The 15,276-nt window shown below is 42.0% G+C and overlaps 1 protein-coding gene across 2 annotated transcripts in view; it reads left to right on the top strand.

Annotated features, from left to right (window-relative positions):
• LOC140200362 (slit homolog 3 protein-like) overlaps nt 1–15,276 on the top strand; it is a 669,401-nt gene that overhangs the window by 629,330 nt on the left and 24,795 nt on the right. For both annotated transcript variants that reach the window (XM_072263584.1, XM_072263583.1), the window contains 2 exons: nt 643–782; nt 11,305–11,398. In XM_072263584.1, coding sequence (XP_072119685.1) covers nt 643–782; nt 11,305–11,398 — 234 coding nt within the window. The remainder of the gene's footprint in view (nt 1–642; nt 783–11,304; nt 11,399–15,276) is intronic.

Genomic DNA, 15,276 nt, shown 5'->3' with positions numbered 1-15,276 from the left:
AAGTCAACAGACCTCATGGGGAAAGCAGTTCAATAGCTGAAGTCATTCCTCATGAAGAATGTGGTTCTTGTGGAAGACAACCACCTACCTGCAGGTTCCCTTCCAAGTTGCTCAAAACCCTTGCTTAGAAATGTATGTCTACCCCTCATTGCTCCTGGGTTTAAATCATGGGATTCCCTCCCTTTTGTCATTGTGTGATCATCTGAATCAGAAGGACTTTAGTATTTCAAGTTTGCAGTTGGAAGGGCGAAATGACTACCGACCCTGAGCCAGGAACTAGAAATAAACTCCTGCTAGTAGGGGGAAACATGATTGTTTTACAGGAGGGAACCTAGGTGCTAACTCTCAGGAAGTACATAAGGAGGACTTGACACTTGTATTAGGTCTCCTTCCTCTGGTCTAATTTTTAATCCAAAGACAACAAGAATCACTGAGCTGTGCAGTTCACCTTGTGATATTATCAACTGGAAAGTGGGCAGAGAGAGGGAATTCAGAGCCTGTGACCTCAAAGCGAATGGGATATATTGGTTTTCATGTTGTCACAAAGCACCAAGCTCAGTCTCATTCTTACTTGGTGGTTATTCAATGGGAGATTCATTTCATAGCATCTTCAGTTCATTTTTTTTAAATCTTTCCTTGCAGGTGCCTCTGCCCTCCAGGCTTTGAGGGACAGCTGTGTGAAGTAAATCCTGATGACTGTGACAGTAATGACTGTGAAAATAATTCCACGTGCGTAGATGGAATTAACAACTATGCCTGCCTTTGCCCACCCAATTACACAGGTATTGATCATAATATACAGCTTCTCTGACAGGATATTGTTATCTGGATCGAAACTTAAGGCTGAGCTCAATGCAGAATAGTAAATTTGCAGGCTTTTGGAGTAGATCCTTCAGCATTCCTGACAGTAGAGGGCTGAGGGGAATATGGCCCAGTTCATCCATAACCACCAATGTTTTAATTGTTTAATTATCCCACTTCTCCCATTTCCCTGTCTGCCCCCTTCCAAGCTGCATTACCTCAAGCCTGTCCTCTGCGTGAATATATCACCACACAGACCAGGTTTCCTCAGGATAAGGCTAAGGCTCTGAGTGCAAGAGGAAGGGCACATTGGTCAGGCTCCAAGCTCTCTACAGTGTTCTTGACCTAAAACTGTATCCTTGAGAATTGGAGCAAGAGGCAGGCTTTGCATCACCTCCTTCAACTGAATAACCTATAGAATTGCATCATCGATCCCATCACATGAGCAATAGAGAAGTAGCAATATTCAATAATTACAAAATAGTGAATAGTCTTCATCAAAATAGTGAAATGTTGTATCAGAAGGAGCGCTTTTACTTTTAACTTCTTTTTATACTCAGAGAGATTTTCTCAACTTTTCACAGAAAAGGGGGAAAAAAGCAAGAGGATGCCACACAGTCCCTCATGCCTGCCCTGCCAATCAATAAGATTGAACCTGATCTGATTTTTGCTCCAGTTCCACTTTCTTCCCTGGTTCCCAGGAACCAGTAATCCGCCAATGTTAACCTGTAGTATTTCAGTGATTCTGGCATCATAGCTCTCCGTGGTAGAAAATCCCAGACCAACAAGCCTCTGAGAGAAAAAATTCCTCTTCATCTTTGACCAACCCTTTCTCTGAAACTAGTTCCAGATATCTTCACAGAGGGAAAAATCCTCCTGGCAGGATCTCTCAAAGCCTTGTGTACCGTGCCAACCATCCCTTACGAGAGAAACTGTTCAGAGTTTGGCACTAAATTGAAGTAATTTTGCAGTTTCATTAAGAATCATGATATAGTTTGGTGATGTTGAAAATGGGTGTAACATTACCTTTTGGTTGATCTGCCTGTGCTGGCTGTAAGAAGCATTGCAAAGATAATTGCATTTCTTTGTTCTGTCTCGGCCTTGGTGACACAATCCACAGAAATCGCTTCCTTCAAGTTTCAGTGCACTATTCAGAAAGATTAGTGAATGCCAGCTAATGATTTAATAGTAGAAATCCTATTGTCACCCAGGGCAGGTATTTAATCATCGGCTGCTACATGCACGCTAATGTTTCTTTTCCCTTCTATCTCATCCCCAACTTTGTGTCAGATGCTCCTAACTGTAGCTTTCAGAGTTTCACCAAATAAGTTCGGCTAAAGCATGGATCAGGACCGTTCCTGGTTGTTCTGAAGAGGGATTAATTTAAATGATATTTTTACATGTTTAGCCATCAGAAAGTAAGATAGCACTTTGTTAAATCCTGAGATATTTACCAAGTTAGGTAAGCCTGACACCATCACTCACCAAATGGATACCTTGTAGAAAAGGACTCAAACACAAGAAAATGATTGTAATAAAATACAAATTCAAAGAAAGCATTGGAGCTTTCAAGGCAGCTCTTTTAAACTTCTCTCCAGGGTGTTCTGTGATTTCTAAGCTTTCACAATGCACCCCACATGTGTTGATCCTTTTCATCTTCAAGCAAAGGCATGTGGTTCCCAGGCAAGGATTAACTCCAATTTAAACCACAAAGGATGGAGTCTATAAAAAGGATTAAAATCAGAAGTCAAATGATTGGGATTTTCCTAATTCTAAACAGATCAGACACAATCCAACCTCCACAGGGAATCTTATCGCATCTGCCCATGAACACAAATATAAAATATTTTCCCCTTGGTAAACTAATATCGATTCCATGCTAAGGAGGCCAACGGATCCAAGTGTTGCCTTGTTTTCACAATGACATGGATATTAAGGTGATTGCTTTGTGTATAAATGGCCTTGAACTTTTAGGAATGTTCATTATTCTGTATTACTTCAATTTTGCCCTGAATAAGATGAGTTTCAGATAGAAAGCAGTCAATGGTGAATACTGCTCCTAATTTAGAATTCTCTTACTGATAAATTGATGCAGAAGGAATTTAGTCGATTCCTGATCTATTCCTGAAATATTAAGGAAAATTGTATTTAAACACTTGCCTTAAGTTTTGACTTTCGCTGTTCATGATCATTAAAGTTTTCATTAAATTGGAGCCTATAATAAATTCTTCAGACATTTCAAAGAGCTTTGTAGCAAGAATTGTTATTAATTCAGTCAGTCTTTTCAGAGGCAAGCACAACAATCATAAACACTAATTGACTAATAAATCAGTTTCTGTGGCAGTAGACTGAGGGTGTGAAACTGTTCAAGTATTCAAGTGCCCAGTCATATCCACCTTAACAAGCAAGTGAAGCATCACGTAAATGTTCCTTCTCATGGATGCCAGAGTAAGAATTCAGCTGGGAATGTTACCAATGTAGATGGAATGGCACAGATTGTCGTATTTATCTCCTGATTTTGAAACTGGATGCTGGATGCTGAACATTTCAGTCCTGAAGAAGGGTCTTAGCCTGATTCGTGACTATTTATTCACTTCTACAGATACTGCCTGACCAGCTGAGTTCCTCCAGCATTTTGTGTTTGTTGCTTTGGATTTCCAGCATCTGCAGAATCTCTCATGTTTATACTTATGTTTGTTGCACCTACTATGCAACACCCTGCTCTTAATGCCAACAAAAATAATGGAATCATTTTCTTGAATGCTTCTTGTAACCAGAGCCATAGGACTGAGAAAAGATGGGTTCACCATTGACCTAACCCGCCACTCATTTGAACTGACTGGAGATTCTCCAAACTTGGAAGGGTTTGGAAATGTATGATGGGCAGTAGACTGATCTTGTCAATGCACCTGGGGCGCATCACAGTATCTGACGGCTAAGTTGTGGACATTGGCCACACCACATCAAGCCTGACCCATGGCTAGGGCAATGCTGCTCAGTGAAAATGCATGGGATTTTCTCAGAGCTGGGGCGCGAGCGACAATGTGGGAATATGTATACATATAGGGTAGAGAGTCGGGGGGTGGGGTGTGGAAACCAGATGCGGAGGTGCCACTTTAAGGACAGAGTGGGGCAGGGATGCCCAGTGCAGAGAAAGCAGGAAGGAGCAAAAGGCAGGGAGTAGCATGGAAGGCCTGGAGGATTGGTATTTGGGGAAACAAGCCAACATTTGGATCCACTGGGCTCCTCATCTTGGAAGCTGCATTAGCTTAACAAGGGAAATATATTTTGTAGGTATGTTCATGGGCAGATGTGATAAGATGGAGGACACGGAGAAGGACAACAAATAATTTGCTGGAGGAAATTAGTAGGTCAACCAGCATTTGTGGGTAAAAGGATCTGTGAACATTTTGGGTCAAAACTCTGTATCAACCGATGCTGTTCTACCACTGTTCTTCAGGTATTGAGTTCCTACACTAAATTGCTCCACATTCTAGTATCTGCAGTTTCTCATGTCCCAACTGAATGAGAAATGACTGAGAGACAGGGAGAATCGAGGGTGAGAAAGGGTCAGGAAGGAATAGTGATGTGTAAAGCAAAAAGAAGACAGTGGTCAGTGGTCAAGGGAGTCTGTGCCTGAACCCACCCATGTGCATGAGGGCCTGCATACTCGCTGACTGTGTGTGTGTGTGTGTGTGTGTGTGTGTGTGTGTGTGTGTGTGTGTGTGTGTGTGTGTGTGTGTGTGTGTGTGTGTATATTAATGTCCATGCAACAAAGCCTAGTTTCTTTTCATTAGACCAAGACCTTGCTTGTTCTGTTAGGAATCTGGGGTATCTGGTCTGTCAAGGCCATCTCATGTTGGAAGAAGTCAATTGCAGGTAACTTCCACACCTCATTATGAGGTTTGAGACCTGGGACATCATTCAGACTCAGGTTTATTTATCACATGTACATCAAAACCTACAGTGAGATGTGTTATTTGTAGTAATAACCAACTGACTCACGGATATGCCAGGAGCAGTCCACAAGTGTCGCCACACATTTTGACGCTACATGGTATGCCCGCCATGCTGGGCAGAACAATACAGAATGCAACAAAACAGAGCATACCAAGTGACCTAGCAACACCAGCAAAAGAAACCCCTTCCTTCCACCCATGCACATTGACTGTCCTCTTACCCAGGAGAGGCTGTCTTCAGCCTCCAGCCTCCAGCCTCCAGTGGACTCGTAGATTGACAGATACTGGGCCTTTGACTTCCCCAGCGGACTCAGAGAGACTCACATACTCAGCGTTCCGGACATCAGGCGGCAAATTCTGGATTTCTGATCGACCTTCAGGGTTCAATGTGGACTTGTAACAATGAACCCAGTCTAGTGAATGGAGTAACTAGAGGCTCCAGTACGCTTTGCCCACTTGCAGAACGCTTTAGGTTTTATGAGCGGAATAAAAAGAAAGGGGAGCCCATTTCAGTTTATGTGACTGAATTGAACAGATTATCCGAGTATTGTAAGTTCAGTAATGGGTTTAACGGTGCACTGAGAGATGGCTTAGTTTGTGGAATCTTACAAGAAATCAATCAAAAACTGCTCCTAACTGAAGCACAACTTACAACTATTTCAATTGCTCTTTTAAATGTATCAATGGAAACAGCAGACAGAGACACAATTGAGTTACAGTCAGAAATAAAAGTGAGCGTGAACAAAATTGCAATGACTAAACGGAAACTGGACTGGCTGAACAAATTGTTTTACCATTGTGGCCAGGGCTCACATATACCAGACCTCCTCCATGGCCTCCTCCACTGTCGTGATAAGGCCATACTTAGGTTGGAGGAACAACACCTTGTATTCTGTTTGAGTAGCCTCCAACCTGATGGCATGAACATCGATTTCTCAAGCTTCCAGTGATGCCTCCCCACCCCCTTCACCATTTCCCATTCCCTTGTACCTCTCTCATGTTATCACCTCCCTCTGGTGCTCCTCTGCCCCTTTTTACTTTATCCCATGGCCTTTTATCTCTTTTACCAATCAACTTCCTAGCTCTTTGCTTCATTCCCCCCGCCCCCCAAGTTTCACCTATCACCTGGCATTTCTCTCTCCCTTTCCCCACCTTTCAAATCTACTCCTCAGCTTTTTTTTCTCCAGTCCTGCCAAAAGGTTTTGGTCCACAACATCGACTGTGCTTTTTCCCATAGATGCTGCCCGGCCTGCTGAGTTCCTCCAGCATTTTGTGTGTGTTACTCGGATTTCCAGCATCTGCAGCTTTTCTCATGTTTGTCATCAGACCAGTTCAGATTTGAAGGCGAAGCTTGCAAAGTAGGACACATACAAAGAGCACATCAGGCAGACAAAAATAAAAGGACAGCACAGTGAAGAGAAAAAGATAAAAAGTCAAGTTTCACTTTCAAAAAGAGCACTAACATACGTGCTGTTGGTCAGAAATCTGATAATGATGAAAATGACATAGACCTGAGTAGCCTTGAGACTTATAATGTCAAAACTAAACAATATAGCTTTCATCAGAAGTGAACAGCAGGTTAATTAAAATGGAATTGGACAGTGACTCGGCTGTTTCAGTTATTCCACAAAATGAGTTTGAATTGGCATTTCAAAGATACTATTCTGAAGCCTGCAGATCTCCAACTGAGAAGTTTTACAGAAGAAAAGATAATTCCTGTGGGAATGACATTCATGACAGTAAAATACAACAACCAATAAGCCACATTGGGCTTGTATGTGATAAAAAAACAGGAGGACCAGCATTGTGGAGGTGTGATTGGCTGAGAAAACTACAACTTGTTTGCAGATCCATCCACAATTTGCATGCCACATCTTCTGCAAAAGGGTTAACTGAAAGCAAATTAAGAAAGGTACTGGATGATGCCATAACTGTCTCCATGCTGTGCACCATGAACCATTGCCCAATAGAGGGCAAACAGGTGTTGGTGCCAACCTCTGTGCCTTTGGTTGGAAAGCATATTGGACCAAGGAAGGACCATGCTGCTCAGAGGAATCGTGAAAGTGGCGAAAGCAACAGGTTTTGTAGGTAACATTTCTGAGAAAGCTTTGGATATGTTAATCAGGCAGTTACTTGTGAAATGTGGCTTGGTTTTAAGCTGAAAGAGAGTTTAAGGAGCTTCAGGAAAGCTGCAAGCATTCAGCTTTTGTGAGTATAAAGAACCAGAACCTACTCTGTGTGCATTACAGTTATTGCATGAACTTCAAGTGGGAGACAGAAAGTTGCCTGTAACAGTAGATGCAAAGACTAAAGCCCAGCTGGATGAATGGAAGGCCAAAAAGAAAGGAGTCAATGGAGATATGAAAACAGGGGATTTGTCAGCTGATATTGTGGATGTGGAAACCAAGAGGAGAGATCAGACCATAAGGGGAGCAACAGAAGGATGAATAAGAGAATAACTCCAGTGAAGTAAATGCATCTTCCAAGATCAAGATGCACAAACTAGACAGAAGAAAAAGGAAAAGATGAGGAGGAAAACTTAAGTGCTTTGGAAATGGAAGAGGATAAACAAGATCCAATTTCTCGAGAAATTAGCAAATGCAGAGATGCGCACAAGGAACTAAAAGAAAAAGGTGAGAAAAAAAGACAAGCTGAAAAGGAGAGAAAAGATTGAGAGAAAGAACATGAATGAGGAGGAGAAAAGCATGAAAGAGAAGGAACGTGAGAATGAAAAAGAGTGGTATAAAGAAAGAGAAAGAAGTCAGGATCAGGAAAGAAGCAAGGATCAAAGTAGATCCAGAGCAAAAAGATGAGAATTGTCCAGAGCTGCCAGAACCACTTCCTGCAGTCCCAGAATCAACTCCTACAACTATCATGGAGGAGGCCCCAGAAACTGAGATTGTTTCATGACCAGAAGTCTCTGCTGTCAAGCAGAGGACCTACCTTGTCAGGAAACATGTTGCCCACAACAGTAAGAAATCCTCCACGATGATTAATTTTTTAGGTTTGAAAGGGACAATTTAAAATTTACTTTGTTGTGCATAGTAGTAGATTTACAGTGCCTTTAAAAAGTATTCACCACCCCCTCCCCGAAGTTTCCGTGTTTTATTGTTTTACAACATTGAATGACAGTGGATTTAATTTGTCTTTTTTTTGACACCAATCAACAGAAGAGACTCTTTTGTGTCAAAGTGAAAACAAATTTCTACAAATTGGTCTAAATTTATTACAATTATTAAACACAAAATAATTGATTGCATAATTACTCACCCGGTTCGAGTCAGTATTTAGTAGATGCACCTTTAGCAGCAATTATAGCCTTGAGCCTGTGTGGATAGGTTTCTATCGGCTTTGCACATCTAGACACTGCAATTTTTCCCCATTCTTCTTAACAAAACTGCTCAAGCTCTGTTAGATTGCATGGGGATTGTGTATGAACAGCTCTTTTCAAGTCCAGCCACAAATACCCACTGGATTGAGGCCTGGACTCTGACTTGGCCACTCCAGGACATTAACTTTGTTGTTTTTAAGCCATTCCTGTGTAGCTTTGGCTTTATGCTTGAGGTCATTGTCTTGCTGGAAAACAAATCTTCTCCCAAGTCACAGTTCTCTTGCACACTTCATCAGATTTTCCTCCTGGATTTTAAGAATTAGAATTTAGATTATGAGGACACGTAGTTCTCTTTTATTGTCATTTAGTAATGCATGCATTAAGAAATGATACAATATTCCTCCGGTGTGATATCACAGAAACACAGGACAGACCAAGACGGAAAAACTGACAAAAACCACATAATTATAACATATAGTTACAACAGTGCAACAATACCATAATTTAATGAAAAACAGTCCATGGCACAGTAAAAAAAGTTCAAAGTCTCTCAGAAGTCCTACATCTCACGCAGATGGGAGAAGGAAGAAAACTCTCCCTGCCATGCCCGGCCACAGTCCGACTCTGAGTCATCCGAAAACTTTGAACTCTGATCAACCCTCTGACACCGAGTACCAAGCACCATCTCTATCCAACACTTCGACCTCAGCCTCGGTTGCCAGCAGCAGACAAAGCCGGGGATTTTGGGGCCTTTCCTCCGGAGATTCTCAATCGAACAGTAGCAGCAGCAGCAAAACCAGGCATTTCAGAAATTTCTCCAGATGTTCCTCTGTTTCTCACATCCGTCTTCATCAAATCAGAATTGTCCACAGCCCCTATTTAACAGATACAATATCATCTCACCAGAGAGCTGCGCGCTCTGTGTCGCTCTGCCATCTTCTCCTCCCGCCGATTTTACCACAATCCCTGTATTTTGCTGTATTCATTTTACCTTCTACCTTTACAAGCCTTCCAGGGCCTGCTGCAGTGAAGCATTCCTACTGCATAATGCAGCCTCCACCGTGCTTCACGGTAGGGATGGTGCGTTTTTGATGATGTGCAGTGATTGTCTTATGCCAAACATAATGTTTAATCTGATGGCCAAAAAGCTCAATTTTGATTTCATCAGACTATGGAACCTTCTTCCAGCTGACTTCAGGGTCTCCCACATGCCTTCTGACAAACTCTAGTTGAGATTTCATGTGAGTTTTTTTCATAGTGGCTTTCTCTTTGCCACTCTCCCATAAAACTGCTACTGGTGAAGCACCCAGGCAACAGTTGTTTTATATACAGTCTCTCCCATCTCAGCCACTGAAGCTTGTAACTCCTCCAGAGTTGTTATAGGTCTCTTGGTAGCCTCCCTCACTAGTCCCCTTCTCGCACGGTCACTCAGTTTTTGAGGGCGGCCTGCTCTAGGCAGATTTACAGCTGTGCCATATTCTTCCCATTTATTGATGACAGTGATCAGGTGGAGAATCAGGACAGTTATTTAGTATGTTCATGAAATTAAATTATGGAAATAAGAGGAATAGATAGAGTGGACAGCCAGCACCTCTTCCCCAGGGCACCACTGCTCAATACAAGAGGACATGGCTTTAAGGTAAGGGGTGGGAAGTTCAAGGGGGATATATTAGAGGAAGGTTTTTTACTCAGAGAGTGGTTGGTGCGCGGAATGCACTGCCTGAGTCAGTGGTGGAGGCAGATACACTAGTGAAATTTAAGAGACTACTAGACAGGTATATGGAGGAATTTAAGGTGGGGAGTTATATGGGAGGCAGGGTTTGAGGGTCGGCACAACAATGTGGGCCGAAGGGCCTGTACTGTGCTGTACTATTCTATTCTATTCTATTCTATTGATGATTGACTTAACTATACTCCAAGAGATATTCAGTGACATGGAAATTTTTGTGTATCCATCTCCTGACTTGTACTTTTCAATAACCTTTTGCTGGAGTTGCTTGGAGTTGCTTTTGTTTTCCTTGTGTAGTTTTTGCCAGGACACTGACTCACCAGTGGTTGGACCTTCTGGTAATACACCAGATACAGGTGTACTTTTACTACAATCAATTAAAGCACCTTGACGGCACACAGGTTTATTTATAGCTAATTATGTGACTTCTGAAACCAACTGGCTGCGCCCGTAATGATTTGGTGTGTCATATTAAAGGGGGTGAATACTTATGCAATAAATTATTTTGTGTTTATACTTGGAATTAATTTAGATCACCTTGAAGAGGTCTGTTTGCACTTTGACATGAAAGAGTCTTTTTCTGTTGATCAGTGTCAGAAAAGCCAAAGAAAATCCACTGTGATTCAATGTTGTAAAACAATAAAATGTGAAAACTTCCGGGGGGCGGGGGGTGAATACTTTTTCATAGGCACTTTATTTATTATACTACATATATATATGTAAGTTGAAATGCATTCTATATTGAGTTGGAGTTTATTGTTTAGCAGGGAAGATTGTTATATTTGAGTAATATTTTAAATACATTGTTTAATTAAGCATTCTTTGTTGTTTACATCATGCATTGCGGGTTACGTATAAGAGTACGTGAATTGCATACGTCATGACGCTACTATGCGATACATGCACACCTCGATTAAAGTAAACACCGAAGTTAGACTCACATTCTTGGCTCTCTTGTTTTCCCCTCAGTTAGTTTTTACGTTTTGGAGTTACAAAATGTAACAGACGTGCAGGGCAAGGTCTTCACGGACTGAGGTGGTGGGTGCTCTGAGTGCACTACACGTGGTATTGGTGGAGGCAGGTCAATAGAGGCTTTCAGGTCAACACATGAACGTGCAAGGAATGAGGAATATGGACATTGTGTAGATGGAAGGGATTAGTTTAGTGTAGTTCAGCACAACAAGGGCCTGTTCCTACATATTCTATGTTCTCACTCAGTGAGATTGTCATATTTTTGTGCTGTTGCGACTTCACTGTCATATTCCTGAGCTGTTAATTATCACATTGATCTTTCTGTGGCAAACTTCATTTAGAAATTCACATGCAGTGCAGAAGTCCAGGGAGTGGAGTGGATGATGGCGACCAGGTGTTTATGTGGGGCTGATGGTGAAGCCAGAGAATTAACTGGCAAAATGCGACATATTTCTTCCTCCCCAGAAGCTTGTGATTTTTTTTCTCTGACCTATGGTGCCCTTTATCCACAGGTGAGCTTTGTGAAGAGGTCGTGGATTATTGTCTTCCAAAGTTCAACCCCTGCCAACATGGCTCCAAATGTGTCTCAAGGGACAGGAAGTACAGGTCAGTACCGTGCACTCTTCAATTAATTATATCATATTGATCAACTATGCATTTTTTTTAAAGAAAACGAAGACCTGTATTACTTTATACCACAAAAAAAGAGAAAATTTGCAGATGCTGGAAATCTGAGTAACACACACAAAATGCTGGAGGAACTCAGCAGGCCGGGCGGTATCTATGGAAAAAAGTACAGTCGACCTTTTGTCCCGAAATGTCGACTGTACTTTTTTCCATAAATGCTGCCAGGTCTGCTGAGTTCCTCCAGCATTTTGTGTATATTCCTGTATTGCTTCAGTTGATATCATATCTTCCCTTCAGCCTCAACAAAAGAACATTAATATAGCATCCTTCTGAGTTAATAGAAGCAGTTAAGGGCTTCACTGTCATTGAAGCTCTTCAGACAAGATGACAAGCATCTGTCAGGGACTAGATATCCAGCCAAGAAATGAGGATAAAGATGACAGAATTTGGTTTCATATTGATAATGCTTGGGCAATGAATAATTGGAAAGGTCTTCAAAAATTGCTTAGTTTTTCAAGAAGTGCCAAGAGGAGGGGTTAGTTGGCAAGTAGTATCTCAGTTTAACATCTGGTATTAAAGAATGGCACCGCTGTTAGGACTGTGTTGAAGTATCAGTTTGGACGGTCTCTCTACGTATCTCACTGATCGAGGAGAACCTATCCTTAAACCTCTGACCATGCCGTACTGTGTCTACTCTGTTAGATTTACATAAGCATGCTGTATGTAGCAGATCAGATCAGAGTTCCTCAGAATCACCTTCACTGTGATTTGTCATTGATATTTTTTGGGGACGTATACCTCTTTTATACTGCGCAACACAGCAGAGATCAGGACCATTAATGTGATCACATTAAGACATTTAAACATTGAGCATGTGATTTAATGGATGATAAACAATTGGGCCTCTTGAGACTCCCTGGCCAAGTTTGATTTCACCCCTCGTGTTTCTAAATTTTCCCAACACCTAATTTTTTCCTGTACTGATCTCACCCTTCCTTCATAAAAAAAGTTTTTCTGTGACACCTTTACCCAAATAAGATAGTTCAAGGTGCCTCTCAAAATCTTGCAGAACAAAATATGGTAGTTTGTGACTCAAAGCCAAAGATGACAAGAGGATGACAAGAGACAGAATTCTAGAGATAATGGTCTTGAAGGCACAATCACTAATGCAATGGAGTCATAGAACCATGCAGCATGGAAACATGCCCTTCAGCCCATTTATTCCATGCTGACTATCTAAGCTAGACCCATGACGTTTGACCCATATCTTTCTAAGCGTTTCCTATCCATGTTCCTGTCAAAACGTCTTTGAAACATTGTGAATGTTCCTGCCTCAACTTCATTCTGTATTTGCCCTCCACGACAAAAGTTGCCCCTCACGTTCTCATTAAGTCTCTCCCTGTCACCCTAAATCTATGTCCCTTCATGCGTGATTTACAACCCTGAGAAAAAGTTTGTGTGCATTCACTCTGCCTATCTATCTAGGCCCCTTGTGATTGTATACACTCAGCCAATGGAGTTGCAGTCTACTCTGTCTTTCTCCATAACTCAGTCCCTTGAGTCACAGCAACATTGATGCACTCTTATAGCTTAATAGCATCTTTCCTATAGCAGGGCAACCAAAACAGAACACAATATTCCAAGCATCAGTAATATCTTGTACAACTGCAACATAATTTCCCAACTGCTATACTCAACCCTTTTGCCTAAATGTTTAAAAATGTTTCTCTTTACAAAGATGTTGCCCGATCAGCTGAGCATTTCTGGCATTTTTTTTCTTCATTCAGATATCCAGCATCCATCCTATTGAGCCTTTATTTAGTATTTTGTGGTCACCATCTTAGAAGGTTGTCGGGCTGGAGGAGATGAGGTGTAGAGTTTCACGTCTCTAGTTTAGTTTATTTATCCTACGTGAGAGAGACCTCCATCGGTCAGGGTCCACCATGGCTGTAGTGTCTCAGCTGTCCAGGTACACAAGCCTCAGCAGTACAACATGGAGAGCAAGCTGCTGCCCACATAGCAAGCTCTCCCTCTCCACACAACTAATGAATCCAAAGGAACTGCAGGGACTGATGTAGTTTGACATCGGCAGCATCACAGGAGTTGTCAGTCAGCGTTGAACTCAACGTAGGACTGCCTTGGGGAATCCAGCTTCAGATTTTTCCATCAGGGTTTACTCCCGAAGTCTTCCCTGTGAGTGATATAGAAGAGGTACGAGATCTGAGTTTTCCTTCTAGATGACCAGCCAACCAGAGCTGACAAACACCATCTGCCCGAAGCAACTGGTTTTAAGGCATCAGTAACACGCCTTTACACTCTCTCCTGTCAGTATAAATGGTTCGGCTGGGCTGAGCTGAGCTGGACTTGGTAGTCAGAGGTTATTTGAGGTGCACACCATTGAGAGCATTTAATAAGTAGTGAGAACCTGTCTCCATTACCATCCCCGGCTATGACAACCTTAAGGAACCAATGTGTACATCAAAATGTAGTGAAATGCATCATTTGTGTTAACATAGGATTGTACTTTGTATAGGAAAGGCAAGGGGCATAAAAATGTGAAAACAATGACAAGAATTTTAAAACCAATACATATTTAATTGTGAGTCAGAGCAGATCAGCAAGCAGGTTAATGAGTGAGTAGAGTGGATTGAGAATATAGGCATGAGAGTTTTGTCTGACTTTTAGCTTAAGTTGGAGCAGTAAGACTGGAGTGGGTTGGTATAATCACATCTTCAGGTAATATTAGCATGGGTGATTGTATCAGCAGCAGATCAGATGGAGCAAGGGCCGCACTGAGGGCAGTTACAGTGCTGGAAATAGCGGGCATTTTTGATGACAACAGCACATAGTCACAAACTTATCCTGGAACCAACGTGTGATTGCAAGTAAAGATTCAGCCTTGGGCAGATGAGAGGGGAAAAAAATATTTGCAGAGAAAAACAAATGCAAAAGTTAAACATTTCTGCTCACCCAATGCTGGATGCTGAACAGCTGAATAATAATTTAGAGATCAGAGTGAAGTGATAAGGAGGGCTGAACATCAGCATCTGTGATGTTCAGTGGGCAGCCTGGTAGTGTGGTGGTTAGCACAACGCTTTGCAGTACCAGTGACCCGGGTTCAGTTCCTACGGCTGTCTGTAAGGAGTTTGTATGTTCTCCCCGTGGCCACGTGGGTTTCCTCAAGGTGCTCAGGTTTCCTACCTCAGTCCAAAGACGTACCAGTCGGTGGGTTAATTTGTCGTTGTAAATTGTCCTGTGATCAGGCTAGGATTAAAGTGGGGTTTGCTGGGTGGCATGGCTCACAGGGTCAGAAGAGTCTATTCCACACTGTATTTCAATAAAATAAAAAGTAAGAAAATAGGAGAGGGGCAAAGATAGATACTTACGGTCCTGGTGCAGGAAGGCATGGAGAGGATGACGTAGCGAACAGTTACACTGCGGAAGTTTGAAGGGGACCTCATGGAATGAGTTTGCCATGGTCACTATCAGCTAGATGCAATTTGCAATTTTAGTCAGAACGATGGAAGGTTAGGACACAAGATTGAAAAGATTTCAAATGAAATTCGAGAAACAAGGGCATGGATTTGGAAGTCAGAGGTTGAAAGGATAAGGAGATTGAAGATGAGGCTTTAATTTAAGAGAAGTCCATGATTGTTTTTGACGAAAGAGATGGTGCCGGCAGATAGGAAGGAAAGGGGAAAGTGCCTCAGAAAAGAGAACTATTAACGATAGCAAACAACATTAGAGTCAGGAAGGGAGTGGGGTGATCAGCGGTTTAGTGGGAGTTGGTGTGAAATAAACAGAGGGCGAAATAAATATAAGAGCAGGAAAAACAGAAGATTAGAAGGAATGTTAAG

The sequence above is a fragment of the Mobula birostris genome, chromosome 7 (genome assembly GCF_030028105.1).
Source record: "Mobula birostris isolate sMobBir1 chromosome 7, sMobBir1.hap1, whole genome shotgun sequence".
NCBI lineage: Eukaryota > Metazoa > Chordata > Chondrichthyes > Myliobatiformes > Myliobatidae > Mobula > Mobula birostris.
The sequence above is the reverse complement of the archived record's forward strand: the minus strand, read 5'-3'. Positions and strand labels throughout refer to the sequence as shown.